This window comes from Egretta garzetta, unplaced genomic scaffold (assembly GCF_000687185.1).
Source record: "Egretta garzetta isolate BGI_Z169 unplaced genomic scaffold, ASM68718v1 scaffold539, whole genome shotgun sequence".
Lineage (NCBI taxonomy): Eukaryota > Metazoa > Chordata > Aves > Pelecaniformes > Ardeidae > Egretta > Egretta garzetta.
In genome coordinates this window covers 1,568,821-1,592,656 of record NW_009260760.1, presented here as the reverse complement: position 1 = coordinate 1,592,656, position 23,836 = coordinate 1,568,821, and the positions used below count along the sequence as shown (strand labels likewise).

The following is a 23,836-nucleotide window of genomic DNA, read 5'->3' as shown; positions in this document are numbered from 1 at the left end:
TCCCAACCTTCTCTGAGTATGAGAATGTGAAAAGAGATGGTGAGAAGCTAACACTGCAGAGAGAAATCATTATCTGCAGGGCTACACAGAGCTTTGTAGGGAGTATGACAAATGGATGGTTACAGTCCTAATTAGCATAGTCTCATCTCAACACTAAACATCCATACTTCTCACTATGATTTCATGAGAGCCTGATCCAAAGATCATCATATCCAGTGGTAGAATTTCCATTCATGTCAATGGGGTGGGATCCTGGTATTCAAGACTGAATGGCATTCAGGAGGCTCTTAACTGCCTGCAAGTCTGTAAAATGTTCAACATAAAACTCATACAAGACAACTAACAGAAAATTTTTGTGTATTTTGATCTTAGTCCAGGAACAGCAGACTTGTAGACAAAGCACAATTTTCTCAGTATTTTCTGTTTGTAGTGTACCTTCAGGTAGTGGGATTTCCTCTGGAACAGCAACAGATATTCTTTCTTCTGTAATAAGAACTCTTTCTTCAAAAGTGGCTTTCTTCTGCACTTCAGGCACTTTGAAAGATAATAATATTAAATGCATGCTTTTCTAATTCCATCGTGAAAGCAATGTTGCAAAATGCTAAATCTAAGTTTCCAGGGAATTGCTTAACGGTACTGAGCACAAAACACATACCAGATATTCAATATTTAGAAATAATGTTTTTATAAGTATGGCACAACACATACAACATAATGTAATGATTCATTGTCACTAAATCAGAACAGCAGAATTCACAGGGGAAACACAAATCAATGACTGATAACAATACAGAACATATAAACAGAAGCTGAGAAACAGCATATTCTTTCATTCTACTGGAAAGCATACCTTTAGCTGGAGGAGCCTCAACTATTTTAGGAACAGCAGGAGATACTTTTTCTTTAGGGATAAGTTTCTTAGGAACTGCAGGCACTTAAAAAAAGTATTTAGTTTTAGGACACATAAAGTGCAAAACTGGCAAAAGCAACATGTAACAGAAATGTATAATTCAAAAAGATTACACATGGACATATTTTGCTTACAAAACACTACAGCTGAACAAGCTGAGACAAATGCAATGTTCTAAAGACTACAATAAACGATATTACAGAGAACAATATTGTACCTTTTGCAGGTGGAGCTTCTACTTTAGGAATATGTGGTATTTTTTCTTCTGGAACTGGTTTCTTAGGTATTTCTGGCACTTCAGAGATATGAATTATAATAATATTAAGTAACTAAAATTACCGGCGTTTTAAGACCACATCTATAGCACAAAACATCTAACACATCTATATTCACAAAACTGACGCAACAGAGACATAGCTAATGTAACTGAAGTTCAACTAAAACCAGATTCATTTAACAATCAAACCCAAAATGGGACCAAGATGCTTAAGATAACAAGAAAAAAAATTTATTTATTTAAGTGTACCTTTAGATGGTGGAGCTTCCTCTCTTTTTGGAACAGCAATTTTCTCTGGGGGAGCTCTCTTAGGCACCTCTGGCACTTAAAAAAGATAAAATAGAAGATAACTGAATTCTATATTTCAAAGATTTATTGGACTATTATAGAATTTCATTAATCCATTTATAAGAATATCAAGACACACCATATAACACATTCATACACTTAACATACAAAGGTATGAGACAAGAACAACATATATTTGAAAAAAAAAAAAAAATCAAACCAGTCTCTGGAAGCCTATCAAGAGCTTTAAGACTGATTACTTAACTGAAGACAGAGCTGCTCAAGTATGTTAGCTGGCCTTAGAACTGTTATATATTCACAGAGAATTATACATAAAAAATAAATTTCTAACACAGACATGTTTACATACCACTAACAACAACAACAAAAAATTAAAAAGATATTCAACAGGTACATGTACACTCCATCACTAAGTATACCTTTGGCACGTGGAGGTTCTTCTTTGGGAGCTGGAACATGCACTTTTTCTTCAGGCACAGGTTTTTTAGGCACTTCAGGAACTTTAAAAGTATGAAATTTTTTTTAAGTAATCTTTCTAAGGCTTTTGAGTTTCTCTTAGATGAGAACAGGCATACAACATAACACACACAAACTATATTTATCATATGCTTATATTGAGAAGTGAGTAGTAGTTAGGAAAACAGCATGATAGTACAGGACTGGCTAAAGCCCACATTCAAAAAATGCTGTACCTTTTGCTGGGGGAGCCACCTCCTTTTTAACAGCAGTGACTTTCTTTTCTGGAACAGGTTTCTTAGGGACTTCAGGCACTTTGGAAAACATTGTCAAAGTGAGAGAGCTTTAGTTTTTGGACCACTTATCCAGGTTTCAGTAATCCAAGATTGCTTTATAGAACATAATGTCTGGACAAGGAGCTGAACACTGCAACACAGTGCAACGTACAACCTTTTGGACATACAGTGGACTATATGGGAAAGACACTACGATACAGTATAAAATTCCAGTGTTAACATTTCTGCGCTATCACCCCTTATGGCATTTTGTGGAAGTAAAAACACCCTACCCCTGCCTGAAGAAGCCACAAAACCTAAATACAAACAACAAGCACAACATTGTTAGGAAAGAGAAGAACCAAAGCTGAGACAAATGCAAGCTGTAAGCTAAGTTATACAATAAATGAAAAAGTGAAAATATGGAGATAATGGAGATAATGCAAAATCAAATAATGCCTCTGGAGGTAATGCAAAACCAAAGTCAGAGAGTAAATTCATAAATATATTCAAGAAAACATGAAAAATAATGTAATGAAAGACAATTTGTTTGGGGGTTTTTTGGTGTTTTTTTTTCTTTTTTTACTAAGGCAGTAGAAATACCTTTAACTGATGGAGCTTCTTTTTTAGGGACAGGAACGGGCTTTCTTTCTTCTGGAACATGCCTCTTTGGTATCTCAGGCACTTTAAAGAGATAAGTGGTGAACACTTAGGAGACAGTAAAAATATTTGGTAAATCACAGTAGGCTACTTGGAACACACTGGATAAGCAAACACTACATGTCAAAAAATATGCAGTTTTACTAAACAGATACAATATGCTCATCTCAAAGAAAAAAAAAGCTATTCAAAGAATTATTTAAAGCAGTGATGAAGAAGAATTAGTTTAGAAATGCAATAGGGCTTGAACTTTGGAAAGTAGAACCATAGAGAGATGGAAAGGTCTCAGTTCTGATATGCTACCCTTCGGTAAAGAGTGGTACAGGCAGATAACATGAAAGTTCAGAAAAATGAAGCGCATGATGATACAAAGATTTTATTCACCTTCAACACGAGGGATCTCAAATTCTGTAGAAATGACTTCTTCTTCTTCCTCCTCTTCAACTTCCTCATGTGCTACAATAGGAATTTTTAAGATATTAAATTTGGAGATAGGAAATATCAATGTCCATAGAAAAGCTGAAAAGCTTTTAAGAAGATATTATGTGTTTCCAGTACACAAAGGTCACTGAAACACATATGCTAACTACAGATTCAAATTGTTTTAAAAATCTTAAATATTCATTAGCCTCTCATTCTTAATCAATCTACCTTCAATTGGGTAAACAGCTTCAAAGAATCTTTCTTCAACTGTTTTCTCATGCTCTGCTGGCTCTTCAAAGAGAAGCATTTAAAAATGTTAAGATAAAATAGTGGAAATGTTGACATCTATTAATTTAAAAAACCTGAGGCTACATAACACAATGAACAAAAAGAAGCAATGCATATTGAAAGACAAATATACGATGTGTCTAAATATGTAACTTGCCATATATAAAAATAGGTAAAAAGAAAATCTAGTAGGATTGAAAGATTGTTTTGATTTGGGTGCACAGATTTTTGGTTTTGTACATACCTGTGACATATGAATACTCTTCTTCTCTGTGGACAGAAACCGACATCTTTTCTTCTGAAACAGTCCATGTTTCTACTGTCGGTACTTTAAAGATAGGATTTTGTTTTAGTATTTTATATTCTAGCTCCACATTAGTGGTAGTCAGCATGTGAGTTCTTATCAAATCTGTATCGGTACTGCACATTTAAGTCTTAGACATATTTAGACAGTATTCATATACTAAAATACTGAACACAAACCAAGCATACAAGTGTAATATTTAGTATCTGTTAAAGACTAAAGACACAGACACCTTTTACTTGAAAATTTAAGATAAATGCATGCACAGGCTTTTGGAAATGGTTTATCGGAAGAATTCCAAAGGTGGTTCTTCAAAGAAATTTTGGGGCACGGGGCCATTATTATGAAGCATAGACTAGCATGCAGAATAGATGAAGAAAAAGCTAAATCACACTGTAGGCTGTTTAGCTAAATCATCCTGTAGGCTGTTTAAACAAGAATCAAAAGGCTAGCCACAAAGATGTTAAAAACAGACTTTATGAAAAGTAAAAGCACAGTATACATACTATTCAAACACTGAGAGCAGTCACAGCATGACTAGTACAATAGATCCAGGTACATACACACAGGCCCACAGGCTTCACAAGAAGCACAAGAACACACAGGGTGCTGGAAAAATGTAAACTGCAATTGAAAGATGCTGATCTCTACCTTCCTTTTTCATAACTTTTTCCTCAATGATCGTTGGTGTAGGTTTTGGTGGTATAACTCTCTTGGTAACTGTTGGCATTAAAATTTTGTTACTCAGTCATATATTTGGCAAAGAAATCAAAATAAGTCTACAGCTACTGAGCAATGATGTTGAAGAAACAACAAACAAGACAAACGTAATCTAACTCAGTAGCTAAATCAGGTTCCTTGGGACTATGCAAAGCAATAGAAGGAATGTGTTTGCTTCTTTTTATTGCTACCTTCTAAAGAGGCTGGGTAACTCAGGGCGTTAGTACACAGGTCATATCCTGACATACATTGAATGCACACAACAGATTCCTGCTGCAGAATAGGAAATGCTGAACAAGAGGAGGTGGTTAGCAAGAGAATAAGGATGCATCTTTATTTCATAACCCAACAGTTAACCAAGACATCCTGGTAGACAGGTCAAGATGGAAATCTGAGGAAGATGCGGATTTCACAACTTCTGGTTAGAGCGAAACATGCTGTTTCAGCCAGTGCAATTTTACACTCACTTCCTTTCTTCAAGCATTGTTAGTTAGCATCTGCATTTAGTATTTTTCCCTAAAAAAGCTTTTAATCTTCCTTTTATAGAATTCAGCAGATGCTTTTATTAGATGTTTCAAAGACTGAAAAAATGATTGGACCCATGTTAAATGAAGAAACAGCATATGTAGATCAACTAAGTAACAATAGCCACTACTCATGTAAAACGACAGTAAGGTAATTAAACAGTAGTTACCCTCAGCCCGTTTGACTTTTTCTTCTGCAACCTTCTGAGTGGTTATCTCCACTTTTTCATCAACAGGTTTCTTGACAACTGTAAGTGATTCAGATATATTTACTGTTTAAATCATCTTGTAAATTATTTTCTGGACACAAACCAGGTAGAAACGGCTATTTTCTTGTTAAGAATGTTATAACATTTGCGCATTCTGCGTGTTGTTTGGGGCGCTGCTGACTGGTGGTGAACAGTGGTGGTAAAGGCACTTGTGAAACAGGTGATCAGGTCCACCCATCCCTGAGAAATATGCAATGATCTAAAAGGAGTATTCACTGACTCAAAAGCACCACCCATACCAAAGGCTAATATACAGTGAGAAGGAAAGATAACTGAAGCTCAGTTTGACTTCACCAGCAATCTTGGTCTTCTTCAACCACCATTGCCACTATTCTCTCTCTGCTCAAAAATATGAGGTGGGAGAAGAGGAAGAGTTACCATGAGCCTTGCTCATGTCACTGTCATGTCACTGTCTCACACATAAAGAGAATTCTCTCATTTTCAAGGAAATGTTAATAACCACTTGAAGGAGATGCAATTTGCATGTTCCTGTTAGTTTTGCAGGAAAGTCATACCTTTACGAACTGTTACTTCTTTCTTTTCCTTCTTTTCAGCTGTAATTGCTGGTGGTTTTCGCTCAGGCACAGGCCTCTTAGGAACTTCAACCACTTCAAAAATAATAACATTGCTTAATGGTGAAAAATGCATTGTCTAAAGGCTTGATACATACAAAAGTTATTAGTTATACCATTATAAGTTTATGAAGTTGAAAAACACACACAGTTTTAGAGATCCAATTATTGCAGTAAAATTTTCTGCTTATTTCCAAGTTTGATTGTTTCCCATTGCAGCCAAATTCTGTTCCTAGAGGCATACACGTTACTACTACCCAATACTGTTAAAGCATGCAAGGAATTGTGAAATACAGCTATTAACATCTAACAATTGACATGTGAAACATTCAACCTAAATCAAGCTTATCTAGAATACAGGAAAATGATAGAAGAAATATCCAAATCTACTAAAAATGACACATATCCTTACAAACTACTAACATTTAAAGATGTCCCAATCCACAAAGTCCATTGGCAACCAAATTACAGTGTATCAATTTCAATCTGCATCTATACCTTGCCATACTAGAGTCTGTGCCTTATCAAGTGCCAGTTAAAACTCGGCAGCATATTAAGGTTCAAGTTATTGTAACAAAAAAAAAAACCTCCAAAAAATGCTGCCTGGCTCAATTTTTTTTTGGCCTTAATAATAACTATGAGAAAAGAGAAGAAATAAAATGGTATGATAATTAAAATACCTTCTTCTTCATGAATGACTCGTTTTTCTTCATAAGTCACTTCTCTTTTCTCATAAGCTTCTTCCCATTCCTCTTCTCCTTCATCATAGCCTTCTTCCTTGACATAATAGTCATGGTCTTCTCCATAATCTTCTTCCCATTCTTCATAAGTTTCTTTGGGCTCTTCATAGATTTCCTTCTTTTCTTCATAAATTTCTTCTCTCCTTGCCATGGATGTTATTTTGACCTCTTTGGGCTTCTCTGGCAGCACCTCAGGAACTTAAAAAAAAAATAGACTACTCATATCATAGCCTGGAAATTACAAGGTGTATTAGATGTTCACAGTTAATGAAATGGTTTCACCCTCACAGACGGTTTAATGAAGTGACTATTTTTTAAGCAGTCCTAATCAGCTTGGATTTTAAATGTGTATCTTTTAACATAAAGACAAAAATCAGAGAAATTTGATTCATTCAAGGTAATTTGAAACAAATTGCCTTGCTTTCACAAGGTAATTTTACTATTTTTAAAAAAGTTTAAAAAAAAAAGGAAAAAATACCTTTAGGTGGTGGGACTTCTTCAGGAACTTTTTTAACCACCTTTTTGGAGACTTTCTTCACTGGAACCTTTTTTTCTGCTTAAAACCAATATATTTTAAAATGTAAATAAAAAGAAAAACCCAACCAACAGGCATAATGAAACATGTACACACTGTCCAAATACTTTAAGTAATCATACCTGGCTTTTTCTCCTCTGGTGGTGGAATAAGAGGCAGAAGAATAGGAATAGGGGCAGCTTGTAGGAAAAATGAAATATTTAGAAAAAAAATATGAGTATGACATTTTCTTGTAAATGAACAAAAATCCTAGTGCAATTGGGAAAATAGATGAGATTTTTTTTTTTTTGCAGCTGCAGAATAAAAGCAAACATGGTGCTCATTCTGACAGCTCACTGTAGCTGGAAGAATATATTTTGAGTGGGAATTCCTGTTCTACCTTTATTTGAACCCTGACCCTTCTCAGCTTTATTTTCTTTACTGCCATCACTCTCCTTTCTTTACTCATAGTAATTCATCTAAATATCAGATCTTTCCTGTCCTGCTGGCACTGCAAGCATTTACCAAATGAATCCAAGATGACTGAACTTCTAAGGTTCATAGCAAACTATTGAATGTAACAGAAATATACATAATATTTGTAGTCTGTAGTCCAACACCCGAGCATCGGGAGTGACCATTTGCAATAAACATGCAATCCATTGTATGGCTTTAAAAGAATATTTGTATTTTAATTTCCTTTGTTTTTTTTTCTTTTTAAGGTAGTAATTGAGACAGCTTGTTTAAAAGATACTTCTGTGGCACAAAGAAGAAAAGGTGAAAATAAAGAACAAGCAGAAGAGGAAAATGGAAATAAAAGGAAGATGAAAAGAACAAGAGACTGATAGGAAAACAAGATGGAAAGGACAAACAGTTTTTAAGTTTTGAGAGAAAAGGCTTCATTCCCACCACTACCTGTGTATAATTTTCCCCTTCCACATGACAGAACAAGCCTATGCAAGCCAAGCCTTGCTCATATCATATTTGTATAGAGACAATTAACTAGATCTTATCACTGAGCTGTCTAAGACTTTTCTCTGAGGTTCCTACTGGCCTGCTGCCTTAGTGTGGGTATAAAACAGCACTATGGAACAAGCATGGTTTGTTACCCTACCTTCAGCTGGTTTTTGAGGTGGAACAGCAACCTTGGCATCAGGAACATCTAGAAAATCAAAATGTTTAACTGACTAAAAAAAAATAGGTTTGAATATATTGTCCCCAAGAATAGTAGTTCATGGTGCTTTAATCTTTCTGTTCCAGCGTCCAAGGATTGTAGCTTGCTCTTCAAGAATAAGCTATCTGACCAATAGATAACATATTGCATTCATCTTTCTGTCTGGCCAGACTCTACACTGTTTTTTTTCTAAATAACTCTTGCATCATTTTGGAGTAGGCTCTTAAGAACGTTCAGAAAAGATCATTATATAAGGAGATGATTGCTACCCATTTTGCCTCCGTTATTTTTTTTTTTTCAGTTGTGCAGAGGACACTGAATCTATTCATTGGTACCTCTTCATTGCTCTATTCCTCAGTCATTCAAACAAAAATAAACTTTTGTGTTCTGGAGAATGTGGCTTCCCATATTGTACAAAATAGGACTTCCAGACACATCAATACCACTGCTTTTGGAGTTATCACAGTATTCATTGACACTATTTATGAGAATAAATAGTTCCTCATATTTATGGATGAGGAATATTTTTTCGGGGTGTAGGTTTGACTTACTATAACTAGTAAAGAATTAAGTGAAAATAAAAAATAAAGCATAGCAATGCAGTAAATCTATGACATAGTGATCTTGTGCCAGTCTTGCTCATGATCTTTACCTGGTGGCTTCAACTCCAGTTTGATTTCTGCAAAAGAATATTAGATTTATTTTAGGGCTATTTATTTGTCCAGAATCTTGTTTCAAACTCACAAATTTGCAGATGATTATGATCACAAATTTGTTTAGCAAATTCGCTAACCTTTGGTTACTAGATAGAGCTCTGCAGTGCTTCTTGCTTCTCCTCTTGGTTCAAGACGAGCAATTACAGAATATACACCTGCAATAGCCAAGAATGTTGATATTTACATGAATTTATCATTAAAAAGCCAGACAACAAAATCAGATAAAAGAATGGCATCAGCACAAATATTCCATGCATTTTTACCTTCATCTTCTGCAGTAACATTGTGAATAGTCATATAATGACAACGACCTTCACTTCTGAAGCTGTACTTGGGACTCTCTCTCAGTTCATTGGGGCCTTTATACCATGTCACAACTGCATCATCAAAAGACACCTCACACTCAAAGGTTGCAGACTGGTGTTCACTCACTACAATGTTCTGTATGCTCTTTGTGAATTGAATTGGTTCCGCTGTTTTTAGAAATAAAAAATATATATCAATCGTTATGCACTACCAGGCCATTTAGTTTATCTAATTCCTTCTCATAATTTTCATAATAATAGCTACATTATAATAAGAGTTAATAGCAATAGATCTTGAAAAAGTAGAGTAAGAAAAAGGGATTCCATCTTCTATGAAGTTTTCTATGTAAGAATGAAGATTATAAGAGATAAGAGTACAACTACAACAAGATTGATGTGCAGATAAATTATATAAGAGAAGCTATTAAGGAAATTAAAGATAAAGAATAACTAAGAAAAAGAGGAAATCCAAGGAAAATATAAGAGTATCAGAGAAAAAGAAAATAAAAGCAAGTATGACTCAGACTGTTTGAAGGCCAGGGGCCATTAGGAATGATGGTTTAGTTAAAAATACTGACTTAAACAAGCATGTCACATATTGTTCAAAGAGAAACGACAGCAAAATATCTTGTTGAGTCCATTTCCAAGTTTGGGAATATCTTTTTTAATAAATTCCTTTTATTTTCATTTCTTCTGTTAACAGAACATCCAGAAACTGTTTGTCACTACCATAATAAAGAGATTCTGTATCTGTTTACAAACCTTCAATGGCCAGATCTGCAGTTGTTTCTAGATTGTCAAGCTTGCAGGTATACTGTCCCTGGTCTTCTGTTCTAAGATCCTTGATGATGAGTTTGTGTACTTTGTCAGAGACTTGTGTTGAATATCGCCCTCCTATCTTAATGGGTCTCCCATTTCTATACCACTGAGACTTGGCATTTGGGATAGAGAACTGACAAGACAGCGTGCAAGTTTTTCCTTCCTTGAAAGTAGTGTCATGAAGATGCCGTTCAACTGCAGGTTCTATTAGCATGTTAAAACATATATTTTAGCAGACATCAGACAGTGGAATAAAGTGTAAATTAATTAAAATACATACTTCAAAAGTACACCTACCGATCACAGTTAGCCTGGCACTGGCAATATGTGGTCCACACACTATTCTGAAATTTCCCTGATCTTCAAGTTGGCAGTTCCTGATTCTCAGTATATGGCGATCGCCTTCAATTCTAATTTCATATTTGTCATTGGAGTCCAGTTTCTGGGTTCCCTTGTACCATGAAAGTTTAATTTCTGGGTAGTTAATTTTAATCTCACATTCAAAGACAGCATCCTCATCTGTTAAAACCATCTGATTTTCAATGTCTTTGATCAGAGTAATAGGCTGAAAAATATTAGTTTAAATTAGTTTCAGGTTCCCTGTTATGGGTTTGAATATTTCACAAATGAATCCATAAATATTACCTCCGTCTGTGAGAGTCGTTGCTGAATAAAAGCTACAAGTTCATCAAACTCCTGATCTTCTCTTCGAGCTTTTTCTGTGAGCTCAATTTCCTGTAAAAAGGCAGAATATACTCAAAGATTAAAGGATAGTATATGTCAAGCTCTCATGTTTATTCAACATAGAACTTGTTCCTACATCAAATTTTCTGTAACTGTACTGTAACTAGCGTTATCTTCCCATCTTAAAAATTGCAGCCAAGTTGTGAAGACAGAACGTGCTTGGCCAGAAGGCCCATTCCTTCTTCTTGAGTTTGAGCATGCAAGAAATTGAGAATTGTCAGTAAAAGATCTAAAGAGGAACCAGAAATTCCTGCACACATAGTAATATCGGAGCGTGGACACCAAGTCCGTTCAAAGGAACGGTGTTACTCCTAGCAAAGCCAATGCCGCAGTCAGCGCTGTATCTTACCAGTCTATGGCTTTCTTCTGCTTGCGTTTGCTTTAGTAACTCAAAGGCTTGCAGGAGGCCACGGAAATCTGTAATTCCATACATGCGAGCATATTTCTCATATTCTTTGGGATCTACGTTTTTGAGAAGTTCCAAGATATCAATAGGTTGCTCTTCCTCTTCTTCCTTCCTTTTTGTTGGAGTGCTATTCAAATCAATGACATAAGTTAAATATGCAATGCTTCATTGCTAGAAAGCTGTTCACTGAAAATTGAATCCACTTAGAGCTGCCTTGTGTAGTGGAATCCTTTAGTTTTGTCTAGTTGGGTGCTTCTATTCTTAGTACAGTTACTCATATTTAATGAAAATTAAAAAATTATATCTTGATCTAATATATAATAAAAAACTTTTCTTCTGTGTTGATGGCAAATTAATCTATAAAAACTTTCCATATACCTTTTTAGTTTTGCCCTGAAATCCCCTTCAACAACTTCTTTCTTCCTTTCTTCAACTTGTAGGTTTACACTCCTCTCAATTTCACCATGCTGGTTAAAAGCTACACATTTGTACATGCCAGAATCAGTTTTGATTGCATCCTTTATTTGTAGTTTGGCTTCATCTCCTCTCTGCTGGATTATAACACGACCACCCTGGTTGAGTTGCCTCCATTTTCCCTTCAGCCATTTAACATTTGGAATTGGGTCTCCTCCAACTTTTGCAACAAACGTTGCAACAGTCTCTGCAGAAAGAGGTAAATGAAGAAGATAAGTCTTTCTAGCTGTCTATGAGAGCAGGACATAACCTCAGACAGAAGGTATAGGCAAATAGAAGACAATGTACTTTTTGAAAAGTGTTCTTACTTTCCATGACTTTGATACTCTGAGGCTCTGACACAAAATAAAGTTTTCCTTCCACTTCTGCTTTCTTAGCTGCTGGTGCAGCTGCTGGTTTTTCTAAAGGAGAGAGCCAAACAATTAAAACAGATGGCTTCACGTAATAGTTTATGTTCATGAGTGATGATGCTTCCAAAAGAATTGTAAAAAAGGAATTATTTACAGAGATGGAACAAAATATTATGCAAGAGATAAAAATGCATAAAATTTCATATTGTTTTAATTAATTTGTATTTTACTTTCCAGATGAAACTGAACACCATGGGCCACAATGTGACGTTCATTAACTTCAGTCAGGTCATTTAAATTCTGCATGAATGCAAATTCATAGATGGATAGGCAAATGAGAAGCCTCATTTTCTAAAGTGGATCAGTTTTTAGTGAGGTATTCTCTTTTCTATCTCTTTCTGGAAATTTCACCCTCAGAGTTACTTGCGTTTTTTATCAGTGATCTGTTAAATTATTTTTTTTTCCTTTTGTGTAGTTCTTAGCCTTGTGGCTTCCCATGTGGTGAAAAGATACTATTTCTACATAGTACTGAACTCTTATGTCTTTTATGCAATGGTAAGACAAGAGCTACATGGAAGGATTCAAGCTTAAACAATATTTACTTCCAGCTAAAAGGTCGAAATATCTTGGAGTTGTAAGAGTCCTGAAGCACTTAGCCTTTAAGGCCACATACTCAATTAAATTCCTTTTGTATTTTCCTTTACTAAACACCACTGTTCCCATTGTTTCCATAAACTATGCATGTCCAAGTAATTTCACTCATTTAGCTTGCATTTTCCCTAAATTCAGTGTATAGATTTAGAAACTAAATTCTTAAATTTTTTTTGTAAGAATACACTACTGATTTGACACTAATCTCCCACTGTTTATGTGGCTATTTATACATAAATTATTGTTAAATATACAGTGTTCCCAGATTGTACAGTTTTGCAAAGAACTAAAAGATACTAATTGTTTGCTATTCAATTATTGACACTTTTGTTCCACAAAAAATGAAGCAGGGTGGAATTTTGTTTTAAGTTTCCATCTTCTGCCTTAATTTTCTCCATATTACTGTACCTTTAACTGTCACTTTAGATTTGCAAGTATCAGTTCCAGCTGCATTTGACGCTTTGCATACATATTCTCCTGAATCGGATTTGGTAACTGCAGCAAGTTCCAGAAAAGCTACTCCATTAGAAAAGCTGAAGTTGCATCTGTCTGAAGCTCTTATTTCTCTCCCTGCCTTCAGCCACTGAATCCGGATTGGCTGTGATCCTTGGACGTGGCAGCTGAGCTGTAGGGTATCACCTTCCTCTACTGCTGCTGGCTGAAGAGGATGGTCAAAAACTGGAGGCTGTTTAGGTTCTGGAATATCAAAATGCTTGAGTGAATACTCAAGGAAGGAGATTATGATTAAGAATGTAAGAGAAAAAGAGATACATGTGATTCTTAAGACAATGGCAAGGAAATAAGGAGGAAAAATAGAAGTCTGAGAATGTTAATCATAGTTTTGGAAAATGGAATAAATATCCAGAGAGTATCTTTTCCATGCAAACATGCAAGAAATATCTTTTCTTCATGCAGCAAGGACATTCAGATGCAAAAAAAAGGGTATAAAAACTAAAGCACTACTATTAGGCTGCAAAACTCCTTTAAAGTAACAAATATGCAATCTTCTGCAAGAGCTTTATGATGAAGTGCCATGCTACCTCAACAGTCAACTCTGCCGAAGCTTAGATGTAGTTGCACAGAAAAACTGTTATTCTATGCAAAGAGAATGGTTAAAAATTCAACAGAAATGCCATGTAAAGTTATCAATGTTCACTTTTGATCAGCTGTAGCAGATAGTGAAAAAGAAGCCGCTCCTTGAAAAATATTGTTTTATTTTGATTGCAAAATTAAAAGAATTCCTTGCTTTTGTGGTTTAACTCAGTCTTATCTTGTCCATCTCAGGATAAATTACTGCTGTTAAGGTAAGTAAAACCAGCTCGTAAAATAGATGTTGTATATTTGCAGCTACCATACAACAAAGAAAAGTAAGAAGCAAATTAAAAAAACACTTCAACTAACCTCCGATAACAATAGAAGATGTACACAACACGCTTCCTGCTTCATTGGACACTTTACAGGTATATAAACCAGCATCTGATTGCTCTACACTCCTTATATGCAAAAGTAAGGTATTGTTTTTGAAAGATATTTCACAATGAGGGCTTGAATGAACTTCCTGATTGTTTTTATACCAAGCAACAGTCAAAGGCTGAGAGCCAGAAACACGGCCCTCAAGTCTAAGTTCATTCCCTTCTGTTTCTTCTACTGCTTCAGACAGTTTCTTAGTAAAAGTTGGTGGTGTTTTTCGTTCTGTAAAGCAAAGAACATATTGTTTAAATTCAATGAATCAAACCTGAAATTAGAAAATCTAAGGAAAGAGTTTCAAGAAAAAAACGAGCACTGGGGAATTTATATTTGTGCTCATTTAAATAGGGTATTTTTTCAACTGAAAGTATGCTAACATAAACAGCGGGTCTTGCTCTTAAAGTCACTGTTATAGTTAATTTTCCTATTTGAAAAAAATCCTCTTACATTGATTTAAGTCAAATGCCATATAAAAATAAAAGATTTTTGTAGAGTTCTCAAGAAAGAAATAGGCCAAAGCTTACAAAGAAACTACACCAAAGAAAATATTCTTTCATTTCTCTTCCCATTGTTGGTAGTGACACTTCCTAATTGCCTTAAGAGAACCACGGGTATCTCCAGATAGATATTTCAAGCTATATCTCAAAAGTTTTTCTCAGAATTATCTTGCAGAAATAAGGCTAACTTCCTTTATAATTAAAGAAAAATATACACACAATGTGTTATCTATTCAGTACCTTTAACAGACAGTTGAGCTGTGCAAGAGTCCTTTCCAACTTCATTGCTAGCATAGCATGTATACTTTCCAACATCTCCCCTGTCAACTCTCAAGATGGTCAAGTGGGCTGTGTTGTCTACATAACTGATCTGATAGTTTCTTCCTGTTCTAATCTCTTGGTTATCTTTTGCCCAAGTGACTCTAATAGGCTGTGTTCCAGAAACATGACACTCAAAGTCAGCACTTTCTCCAATAATACCATCCACAGGTGTAATTGGGATGTCAAAGAACGGAGGAGTCTTCCCTTCTGAAGAGTGAAAGAAATAAAAAAAAAAAAATCACTTTAAGATCTTGTTTTGTTTTAAAACTCTGTGAAATAAATATTATTTGTACAATATTAAATCCATATAAAAAGCAAAAGTGAGTTTTAAGATATTTGCATTAAATATTTCACAGCCCACTGACCTGTAAGGACAAGCCTGCCGCTAGAAGAAGCAGTCCCAATTGCATTGGTAGCTGTGCAGGTATATTGCCCAGTAAGCCTCCTATCTGTCTTCAAAATCTGGAGAGTTGCTACATTATCTACGAAGGATGTGTGGACATTGTAGTCCTCTTTTACACGTACACCGTCTTTAAACCAAGATACTTCAATAGGTTCTGAACCAGCAATGCCGCAATCAAATGTAACTGGTAAGCCAACAGTTTCATGAACATCTCTTAATTTTCGTGTAAAAGAAGGAGGAAGTTTACGCTCTGTAAGAAAACAGGTATTGTACAGTGAGGGCTTTCAGAAGATATGCACCTGTTGCTATACTCACCAATAATCACTGTCTAATATACTGTAAAGCATGCTGGATTTTTGCTCATAACTTCTGATTAAAAATATTATTCAGCATATAATTTATTTGGAACCTGATGTGAAAAGAGTACTGTGCATACAGTTGCAGGAAAATATATACCCATTCTCCCCTTCATTACACTCAGTGAACCTATTTAACCCTGAGGACTGCTAATGGTGGAAACAATCAAAGCAATATCTTCAATGGGAAAGGAAGATGCAGAAGTTTGTATCCCTACAGAAGAGCTGTGGTCAGTAAGAGATATATTTTGATTAGTTTTACTGGTAGGCCTTTGTTAATAGAAGACAATGCTACAGGGTATCTTACATGCCAAGAAACAGTAAAGTGTTTAACAAGGAAAAGGTAATCTTTGTTTTTCAAAATTGCAAAGCATACTTAAGAAAAATAGGCCATTTTCCCATTTTTTAAAATGAAATATTCACCTTGAACTGTCAGCAAAGATGATGAAGCAGCCTCCCCAACAGTGTTTTCTACTTTGCAGATGTACTCCCCACTGTCACTACTGTCTACCTGGCTGAAAACCAGAGTGGCAACTTGGTTCTTAAAGTGCATCTTCACCGTAGCAGTTCCTCTCAGCTTTGTATCGCCCTTGTACCATGACACAATCATTTCTGGTGTTCCAGCAACCTGGCACTGTAAGGATGCAGAATCACCAACAGTCACCTGCACCGGCTCCAAGGGTGTAATGAAGTAAGGTGGTTCTGAAGAACAAATACACACCATTAGCATAAAAAGGCATAGCACAATGACCATTAGTAGTTCAAAAAACATTTGATGAAGTGATGGTGGCTTGACGCACCTAGTATTGTGATAGCACCATGACAATTATCTTGTCCAGAATCATTTTCAATATGACAAGAATATTGCCCCTGATCTTCCAGTTTGCTACTAGGGATTTCCAGTATGGCAGATGTTTCTGTAGTGGTGATGCTACACTTTTCAGAGTGCATTATTTTTACTCCATTTTTCTTCCATGTCACTGAAATTGGTGGAGTACCTGTATATGTGCATTCCAAGATTAAATTTTTCCCTTTCTCTACACTTAAATTGTTCACCTTCTTCACAAATTTGGCTGGTTCTATAATGAACAATGGGAAGAAAACAAATTAAATAAAGCCAAGAGATAATTTTTAGAAGCATAAGAAACATAAGAAGCAGTAGTCTGGACAAACCTTTGACAAAAAGATGTGTTGTGCAAGAAATCTTCCCTGCCTCATTAGAGACCTGGCAGGTGTAGTCTCCACTCTGAAGTGGATTTACATCGAACAGCTCCAGTTCTGCAATTGAATCTTGCAAGGTGATATTGCATCTGTGTCCTGGTACTAGCTCAACACTACCTCTAAACCATTTAACTTCCAATGGAGAGGAGCCTTTTATGATACTGGTAAAGGTTATGTTTGCCCCAGATAAAACATTCAGTGGTTCAGGCTTCTTCACAAAAGACGGTGGTTCTAAGCATGCAAATAAAACAAACAGAGAAGTATGTTTGAATTTCTGATGAAGAGCATAGCAATCAGAAATATGCAACAAAGCAAAGAATGAAGTCTTTCTGAAAATAAATTTGTGCCCTCTGATTCTGGCTTCTTATTGATACTGACCTCTAACATTCAAAAATGCGCTGCATTCATCAGACCCAGCTACATTAGTAGCTGTGCACAAATAAGTTCCCATATCAGATTCCTGAAGTCCATTCACTTTCAGAGAACAGGTATTGTCTGTAAGAGTAGCCTGATACTTTTCTCCACTGGTAATCTCCTGTCCATCATGAAACCAGGAAACCTGAATAGGTGGCGACCCATAAACTTTGCACTCCAGTACAGCAGAAGAACCCAGCTGACCATATGTCTCTTTCAGTTTTCTTGTGAAAGAAGGAGGTATAATACGATCTACATTTGTTTAAAAAAAAATAATAAAAATTACCATACAGAAGTTTAAAATGCAAGAAGTTCCCCATGAATAATGAAATCAGTCAACTTTCTTTTGATATATGTGTTTTAGCTATGTGCTCCAACACATCTAAGTCATTGAAAAAAAGAAGGTTGGTGGTTAAGGATATGCTGGAGTTTTCATTCACACTTTTTGAGGGACACCTTTTATTTTTGCAGTTCTTTTTCATAACCAACAATGTTGCACCGGCTGTCCAAGAAGACATGTAGATTAAAGCTGAAGAAATCAAGTCCTTGCAACATCTCCTGCCCCTCAGAGGTTAGGTAGGCATCTATTCTTGATGCCTGTCAAAGTGGCATGCCTAGTATTCCTAAGATTATACAAGCAATGAGGTTCTCAGGCTTCCAGTCATGAGAAATGGTTTGCTGTCTGAAGGCTTTGTAAAGGAACTATAGGATTAGATGTGACTCAGGGAGTAGTCAACTAACCTGAAACATGAACTGAAGCTGTGCAGCTGCTTTTACCAACACTGTTTTTCACCTCAAAAGTATATTCTCCACTGTCTTCTAGTCCTGCATTGAGGATCTTAAGCCCAGATACTTTGTTGAAGAAACTGATTTTATGTTTATGGTCAGTGGACAGTTCATTCCCATCCTTAAACCACCTAGCAGTAAGCTCTGGTGTGCCGTCTACTGTGCATTCCAGAGTACAAGAGTCTCCAGCTGTAACTTTGACTGGACCTGGCTTCTCTACAATGACTGCAGGTTCTGCAATGAGATGCAAATCACAACATTTTTAAGAACAACAATGCCATAGTTATTAGTATAATGAAAATTGAAATTTTAAAGCATCTTAAAACACATTGTGTCTTTTATCCCATGCTACCAACCTAGCACTCTCAGCATGGCAAAGCATTCCTGAACTCCAGCATCATTTTTTATCTGACAACTGTATTTCCCAGCATTGGCTGGCTCCACATTTCCAATCTGAAGAGTTGCGATGTTTTCTGAGTAGGAGATCCAAAGATTATCACTTTCTCTAATGATTTCCCCTTTGTCTTTTAACCATAGAACAGAAATGGGCTGTGATCCTTCTACTGCAGCCTGCAGTTCAATCGACTCCCCAACCACGACAGTGAGATCACTCAGCTTCTTCACAAAGGTTGGTGGTGCTATTTAAGAGAAGATATTTAACAGTAAAAAAAAAAAACACACCAGGAGCGGAAAAGTAGGAGGAGAATGACAGGAACAATGAAATACCAAGAAGGTGCCAATCTTTATACAAACCTCTTAGTGTTACAGAGCCAATACAGGAGTCACTTCCCACATCATTTACAGCTTTACAGTGATATTCACCCACATCTGCAGTATCCACATTGAGAATGTGAATACTAGTCAGGTAGTTCTCGGACATGACCTTATACTTCTTGCCGCTCCGAATTTCTCGTTTGTCTTTATACCATGAAATCTGGAATGGGGGAGTGCCCTGAAGCTCACATTCCAGGTGAATATCAGACCCTTTCAAGGTCTGGACTGGATGGGGCTTCTTGGTAAAAATGGGGGGTGCTGAAAAAGAAAACGAAGGGTTAAAGTTTGTGTTTGAGCAAAGGAGATTAAAGAGGACAGACCATTCAAGCAGCCATTCTGGTGCTGAACAGCGAAGACAAACCATAAATAAGAAAGATATCCCACAGTATAACAAACAGGCAAGAGATTTGCCATCTCTTCAGACAGATTTTGGCATCTCTGGTTAAAGAAAGTGGGATTTAACAACTTTTCCACAAAGTAGGACTCATACAGATAGAAAGGTAAGGAAAGAACTGGGATTCTGACCTTTTACTTTCAGTGAGGTACTGGTGCTTGCACTACCCGCTGGGTTCTGAGCTTCACAAGTGTAGTCACCGCTGTCTTCCACACTGAGGTTGTGCATTTCAATGACTGCCACTGAATCCACAAAGGACATTCTGTATTTTTCACTGGGGCGGATCTCGGTTTCACCTTTGTACCAGGTGACTTTGATTTCTGGAGATCCACCTATTTTGCATTCATACTTAGTGGAATCATGCTGTTTCACAAGTCTTGAGGAGTCTAGTTTCTTAATAAACCTTGGTGGTTCTGGAAAGCCAAAAAGGGGAGATGATGCTTTAAACTGCACTGTTGCTTTGAATAAGCAGGAAAATATGTAACAGCAAATGTAAGCTCTGGGGACTTATGCAAACATTCTAATTTTGCAACCGCTATGAGTTTTTTTAGATGATTTCAAGTTGGTCCAAAATCTAGATTAGGAAACAAACAAGTTTTCTATCTGCATTTCAGTTAGTTTCTCCTTCCTTTATTGTCCCACTCTACTTCTCCTATGTATTCAGTACAGATCAGCTGATGTGTGGTTTACTTTAAGTAATACCCTCTTGCAATACATGAGTAATCAAAATGCTTGATGGAAATGCAAGAATCCAAACTGTTCAGCCAAGAAATATTATTAAGAGCATTAAGAGCTGAGCGTTATAGCACTGTTTTACATCTTAGTATGCCATTAACAATTGATATAGCCAATAAATGTATCTGCATTATAACCCTTCACAGATTTATTGCAAAGCCAAACATAAAGGTGCATATAAGGAATAAAAGTCAAGGAGCTTAGTTAGCAAACAAAAGAAGTTCAAAATAATCATGCTGGGAAGAATTATGATGTGGCTGGTATTACAGAAATTGGCGTTAAAGGTCCTGTGACTGAAAAGTAAACCAGATGGTTACATTTTGTTCTGTAAGGAGAGAAAGGAGTGAAGGTTTGACGCTTTTAATCAAAAGTGCCATATGGATGATTCAGAATCACAAGACTGAATGCTCATAGATCAAAGATATAACTAGTAAAACCAAGAGGTGGTAATGTGGGCACAACAAACAAATCTCACTGCAAAACAGGATGAAGTCCCTCTTTGTGCATCTGTCTGTAAAGTGTAGGAAGAATATCTATTTATTGTGGGTTACCTCAACTCGCAGGACATTTGCAGAACATCCTATGTTGTTAGTAACAAAACTTCCTTAGAATTTCTAAAAATAGAACTAATGGCTTGTTAACACAAGGACTCTTGGAGCCTTAGTAGTTTACTATCAGATTTCACTTTGACAAAGAGTTGATTATCTATCTGCAAACTAACAGTTGCTGAGTAGTCACACTCTAGTTCCATTCCTTTCCAAAAATGAGGATATGCAAGTTAGTAAGGTAGGTACTTAGAACGTAAAGCAGCTTCTAGAACCCAAAGCAGTTATTAAAACTACAGGTTGGGAACATTAGATGTTAAAGCAGGAAAGTTAAAAAAAACCCACAAAACTGGGAGATTTTCAAGAAAAATTGAACGAAAGATCTTAATTCTACAAAAAAAGGCTGTGTGTCATAGAAGTGAGACAGCATCTGCTCACATTAAACACATGCAAATCAATGCACACAAAGAGCTTGCCCTTCCAATTCTACAGAAATTGGCTGACAAACAATGAACATCATTAGTTTTATGGCCTGTGGTAACTGTACAGATTCGAAAGGATTGAAGTGAGTGCCAGTGTAACTTCAGGATGAAAAAAGAAAGTAATAAACCTGGGGGGGGAAAAGTAATTTCAGGACTTTATTCATAAAGAATTGAAGAGTAAGAAAATAAGTAAGGTCCGTCAGAATCATTTTATAAATGGTAACTCTGGTCAAATAAACCTAATCACCATGTTATCATTAATAATAAACAGAACTGTGGTTCTGGGGGAAACAAGCTCTAAATGTTTTAAAGAGGTTGGATTTCTTCCTACAATCTTTCAATCCTTCTTATAAATCAAGATCATAATAACAGCATCCCTACTTGCCAGCAAATACACAGGTAATTCAGTCTGCCACACTCTTCCCACCCCCACCAATAAATCCCTGTGGATAGAATATACTTTAAGTATATATAATATATTTGACAAGAAATATTACAAAATTTTGCTAGTGGTAGTTCAGCTTGTTGCATTATTTGTCTTAGAGAGTAAAAGTCATAACAATTACTCTTCAAATGTTTTTGGTTTTTTCCCCCAAATTCATACAGAGGAAAAAAAAATAAAACCAAAGCACTAAACCAACAGGGATATTTGAACTCATGTGTAATTTCAGTAATGTATTTTACGTTCACTTTTTTATAAAATCAGTGAGCATAAGACATCCGGAACAGCTATAAATAAATCCAATATTCCCACCTACGCTGAGGAAATTACACTAACATATAAGCGTCACTTGTACCAAGATAGTTTGATCCACTCATAAATTTAGATCATTCAAATATATAAGGTCCACACACCATGTGGAGAAGTGAGGTGTTGGCTGATTGGATATTTGTCACCAAGTCTGCCCTCAGATCCTCCAATTTTGCTGTCTAGAACAGCAGTTTTCAATGTTTTCAGTCTGAAAGAGTAAAACTATTTGCAGGAGCTATAAGTAAGTGAACTGAGTTTCTCTCAGTTACCTTTCCCTCCCCCCTGGAGAACTTAGTGGACGTCACTGCTGGAGAAAGACTTTAAGAAAGACAGATTTTGCTGGCCAACAGGGGCATTCATAAAGGCACAACAGGGTACTAAGTCAGAGTTAACACTTCAGTGGAAGAATCCCTTTGGTAAGACAAAATCATGCACTATACCAGACCAGAAGAAAGATGAAGTAGTTCAGTATCACAATAATATTTAAATGAAATAAGACATCTCAACGTAGCCTTTTGCAAAGGTTGTTAATCTCACACATGTCTGCATTCAGGGCTTTGTTTTCTGGACATCTGCCTCTGCCTTGCAAAGAAAAGCCTCATGAACACTAAAGCTCACAGCAATACCTTGTACAGCCAGTTGAGCTGCGCACGCGTCCTTTCCAACGCTGTTGCTGGCAGTACATGTGTAGAGTCCAGCATCCCCTTTACTGACTTTTAGGACTGTCAAACTGGCTGTGTTTTCCACCAGCGTCATCTTGTAGTTGCCGCCTGGGCGGATCTCTCTGTTGTCCCTGGTCCAATGAATCCTCATGGGGGCCGAGCCAGTCACGTGGCACTTAAAGGTTGCACTTTCCCCTAGCGCCGCATCAATAGATACTGGCTTGATGTCAAAGAAGGGAGGTTGTAGGTGTTCTGCAAAGAGGAAAGCATGGCAGAGCTCACCACCAAGCCCTCCTCACCATGCCACGCCCATGCTCCCGGGCCACCATACAATGAGCAGAGTGGGAAAAAGGGTGAAGAAATAAAAGAGCACTCAAAAGATCTTAATTTAAGTGTGAGCTACAAACCTGTGAGGAGAAGTTTGGCACTGGAAGATGCAGTCCCAAGAGCATTTTGGGCTGAGCAAGTATACTGGCCACAGTAAGCCATAGTAGTTTCCAAGATCTGGAGAGTCGCAACATTATTTAAGAAGGCTGATTGCATGTTATCACTGTCACTTAAGAGGACCCCATCCTTGTACCAAGACACCTGGATAGGTTCTGAGCCATTTATGCGGCAATCAAATGTCACTGGGGCACCAACCACCTCCTGAATATCTTTCAGTTTTCTGGCAAATGTAGGGGGAAGTTGACGTTCTGCAAAACAATAATAATCACCACTATAAGTAGGAAGCCACCCTGTCGGTCTAGAATTAATTAACTCTGCAATTAATAAGAACCCCTTTCTGTAGACAACAAAGAGTTCCTACAAACTACCCGAGGAAAGAACGGCCCTTGGCCCATCACCTTTAACAACAAGCAAAGCTGTGGAGGTGGCGAAGCCAACGCTATTTTCCGCTTTGCAGACATATTCTCCAATGTCACTATCCTCCACGGTGGAGAATGCCAGCGTTGCCACATTATTCTTGAAGTGCATTTTGTAAGCCTGTGTTGATCTGAGTTTGGTGTCATCTTTATACCAGGACACCTTGATTTCCGGTGCACCACCAATCTGGCATTTTAAGATCAAAGGCTCGCCAACCTTCACATCCACACGGTCCAGGTGTGTGACAAAATAGGGTGGTTCTAGGGGAGGAGAGAATATGGTGA

General features: G+C 36.7%; 1 protein-coding gene across 1 annotated transcript in view; it reads right to left on the bottom strand.

Moving 5' to 3' along the window:
- Window positions 1–23,836, bottom strand: part of TTN (titin) — a 237,954-nt gene that overhangs the window by 143,591 nt on the left and 70,527 nt on the right. Inside the window, 29 exon segments of the mRNA XM_035901431.1 lie at window positions 5,931–6,023; window positions 6,668–6,925; window positions 7,206–7,283; window positions 7,385–7,441; window positions 8,356–8,403; window positions 9,068–9,094; window positions 9,209–9,286; window positions 9,395–9,604; window positions 10,199–10,459; window positions 10,553–10,820; window positions 10,901–10,990; window positions 11,349–11,532; window positions 11,784–12,066; window positions 12,188–12,280; window positions 13,289–13,576; window positions 14,282–14,572; window positions 15,085–15,372; window positions 15,531–15,818; window positions 16,348–16,626; window positions 16,725–17,003; window positions 17,098–17,376; window positions 17,524–17,811; window positions 18,301–18,579; window positions 18,702–18,983; window positions 19,099–19,377; window positions 19,645–19,926; window positions 22,653–22,940; window positions 23,096–23,383; window positions 23,534–23,812. Coding sequence (XP_035757324.1) covers window positions 5,931–6,023; window positions 6,668–6,925; window positions 7,206–7,283; window positions 7,385–7,441; window positions 8,356–8,403; window positions 9,068–9,094; window positions 9,209–9,286; window positions 9,395–9,604; window positions 10,199–10,459; window positions 10,553–10,820; window positions 10,901–10,990; window positions 11,349–11,532; window positions 11,784–12,066; window positions 12,188–12,280; window positions 13,289–13,576; window positions 14,282–14,572; window positions 15,085–15,372; window positions 15,531–15,818; window positions 16,348–16,626; window positions 16,725–17,003; window positions 17,098–17,376; window positions 17,524–17,811; window positions 18,301–18,579; window positions 18,702–18,983; window positions 19,099–19,377; window positions 19,645–19,926; window positions 22,653–22,940; window positions 23,096–23,383; window positions 23,534–23,812 — 6,285 coding nt within the window.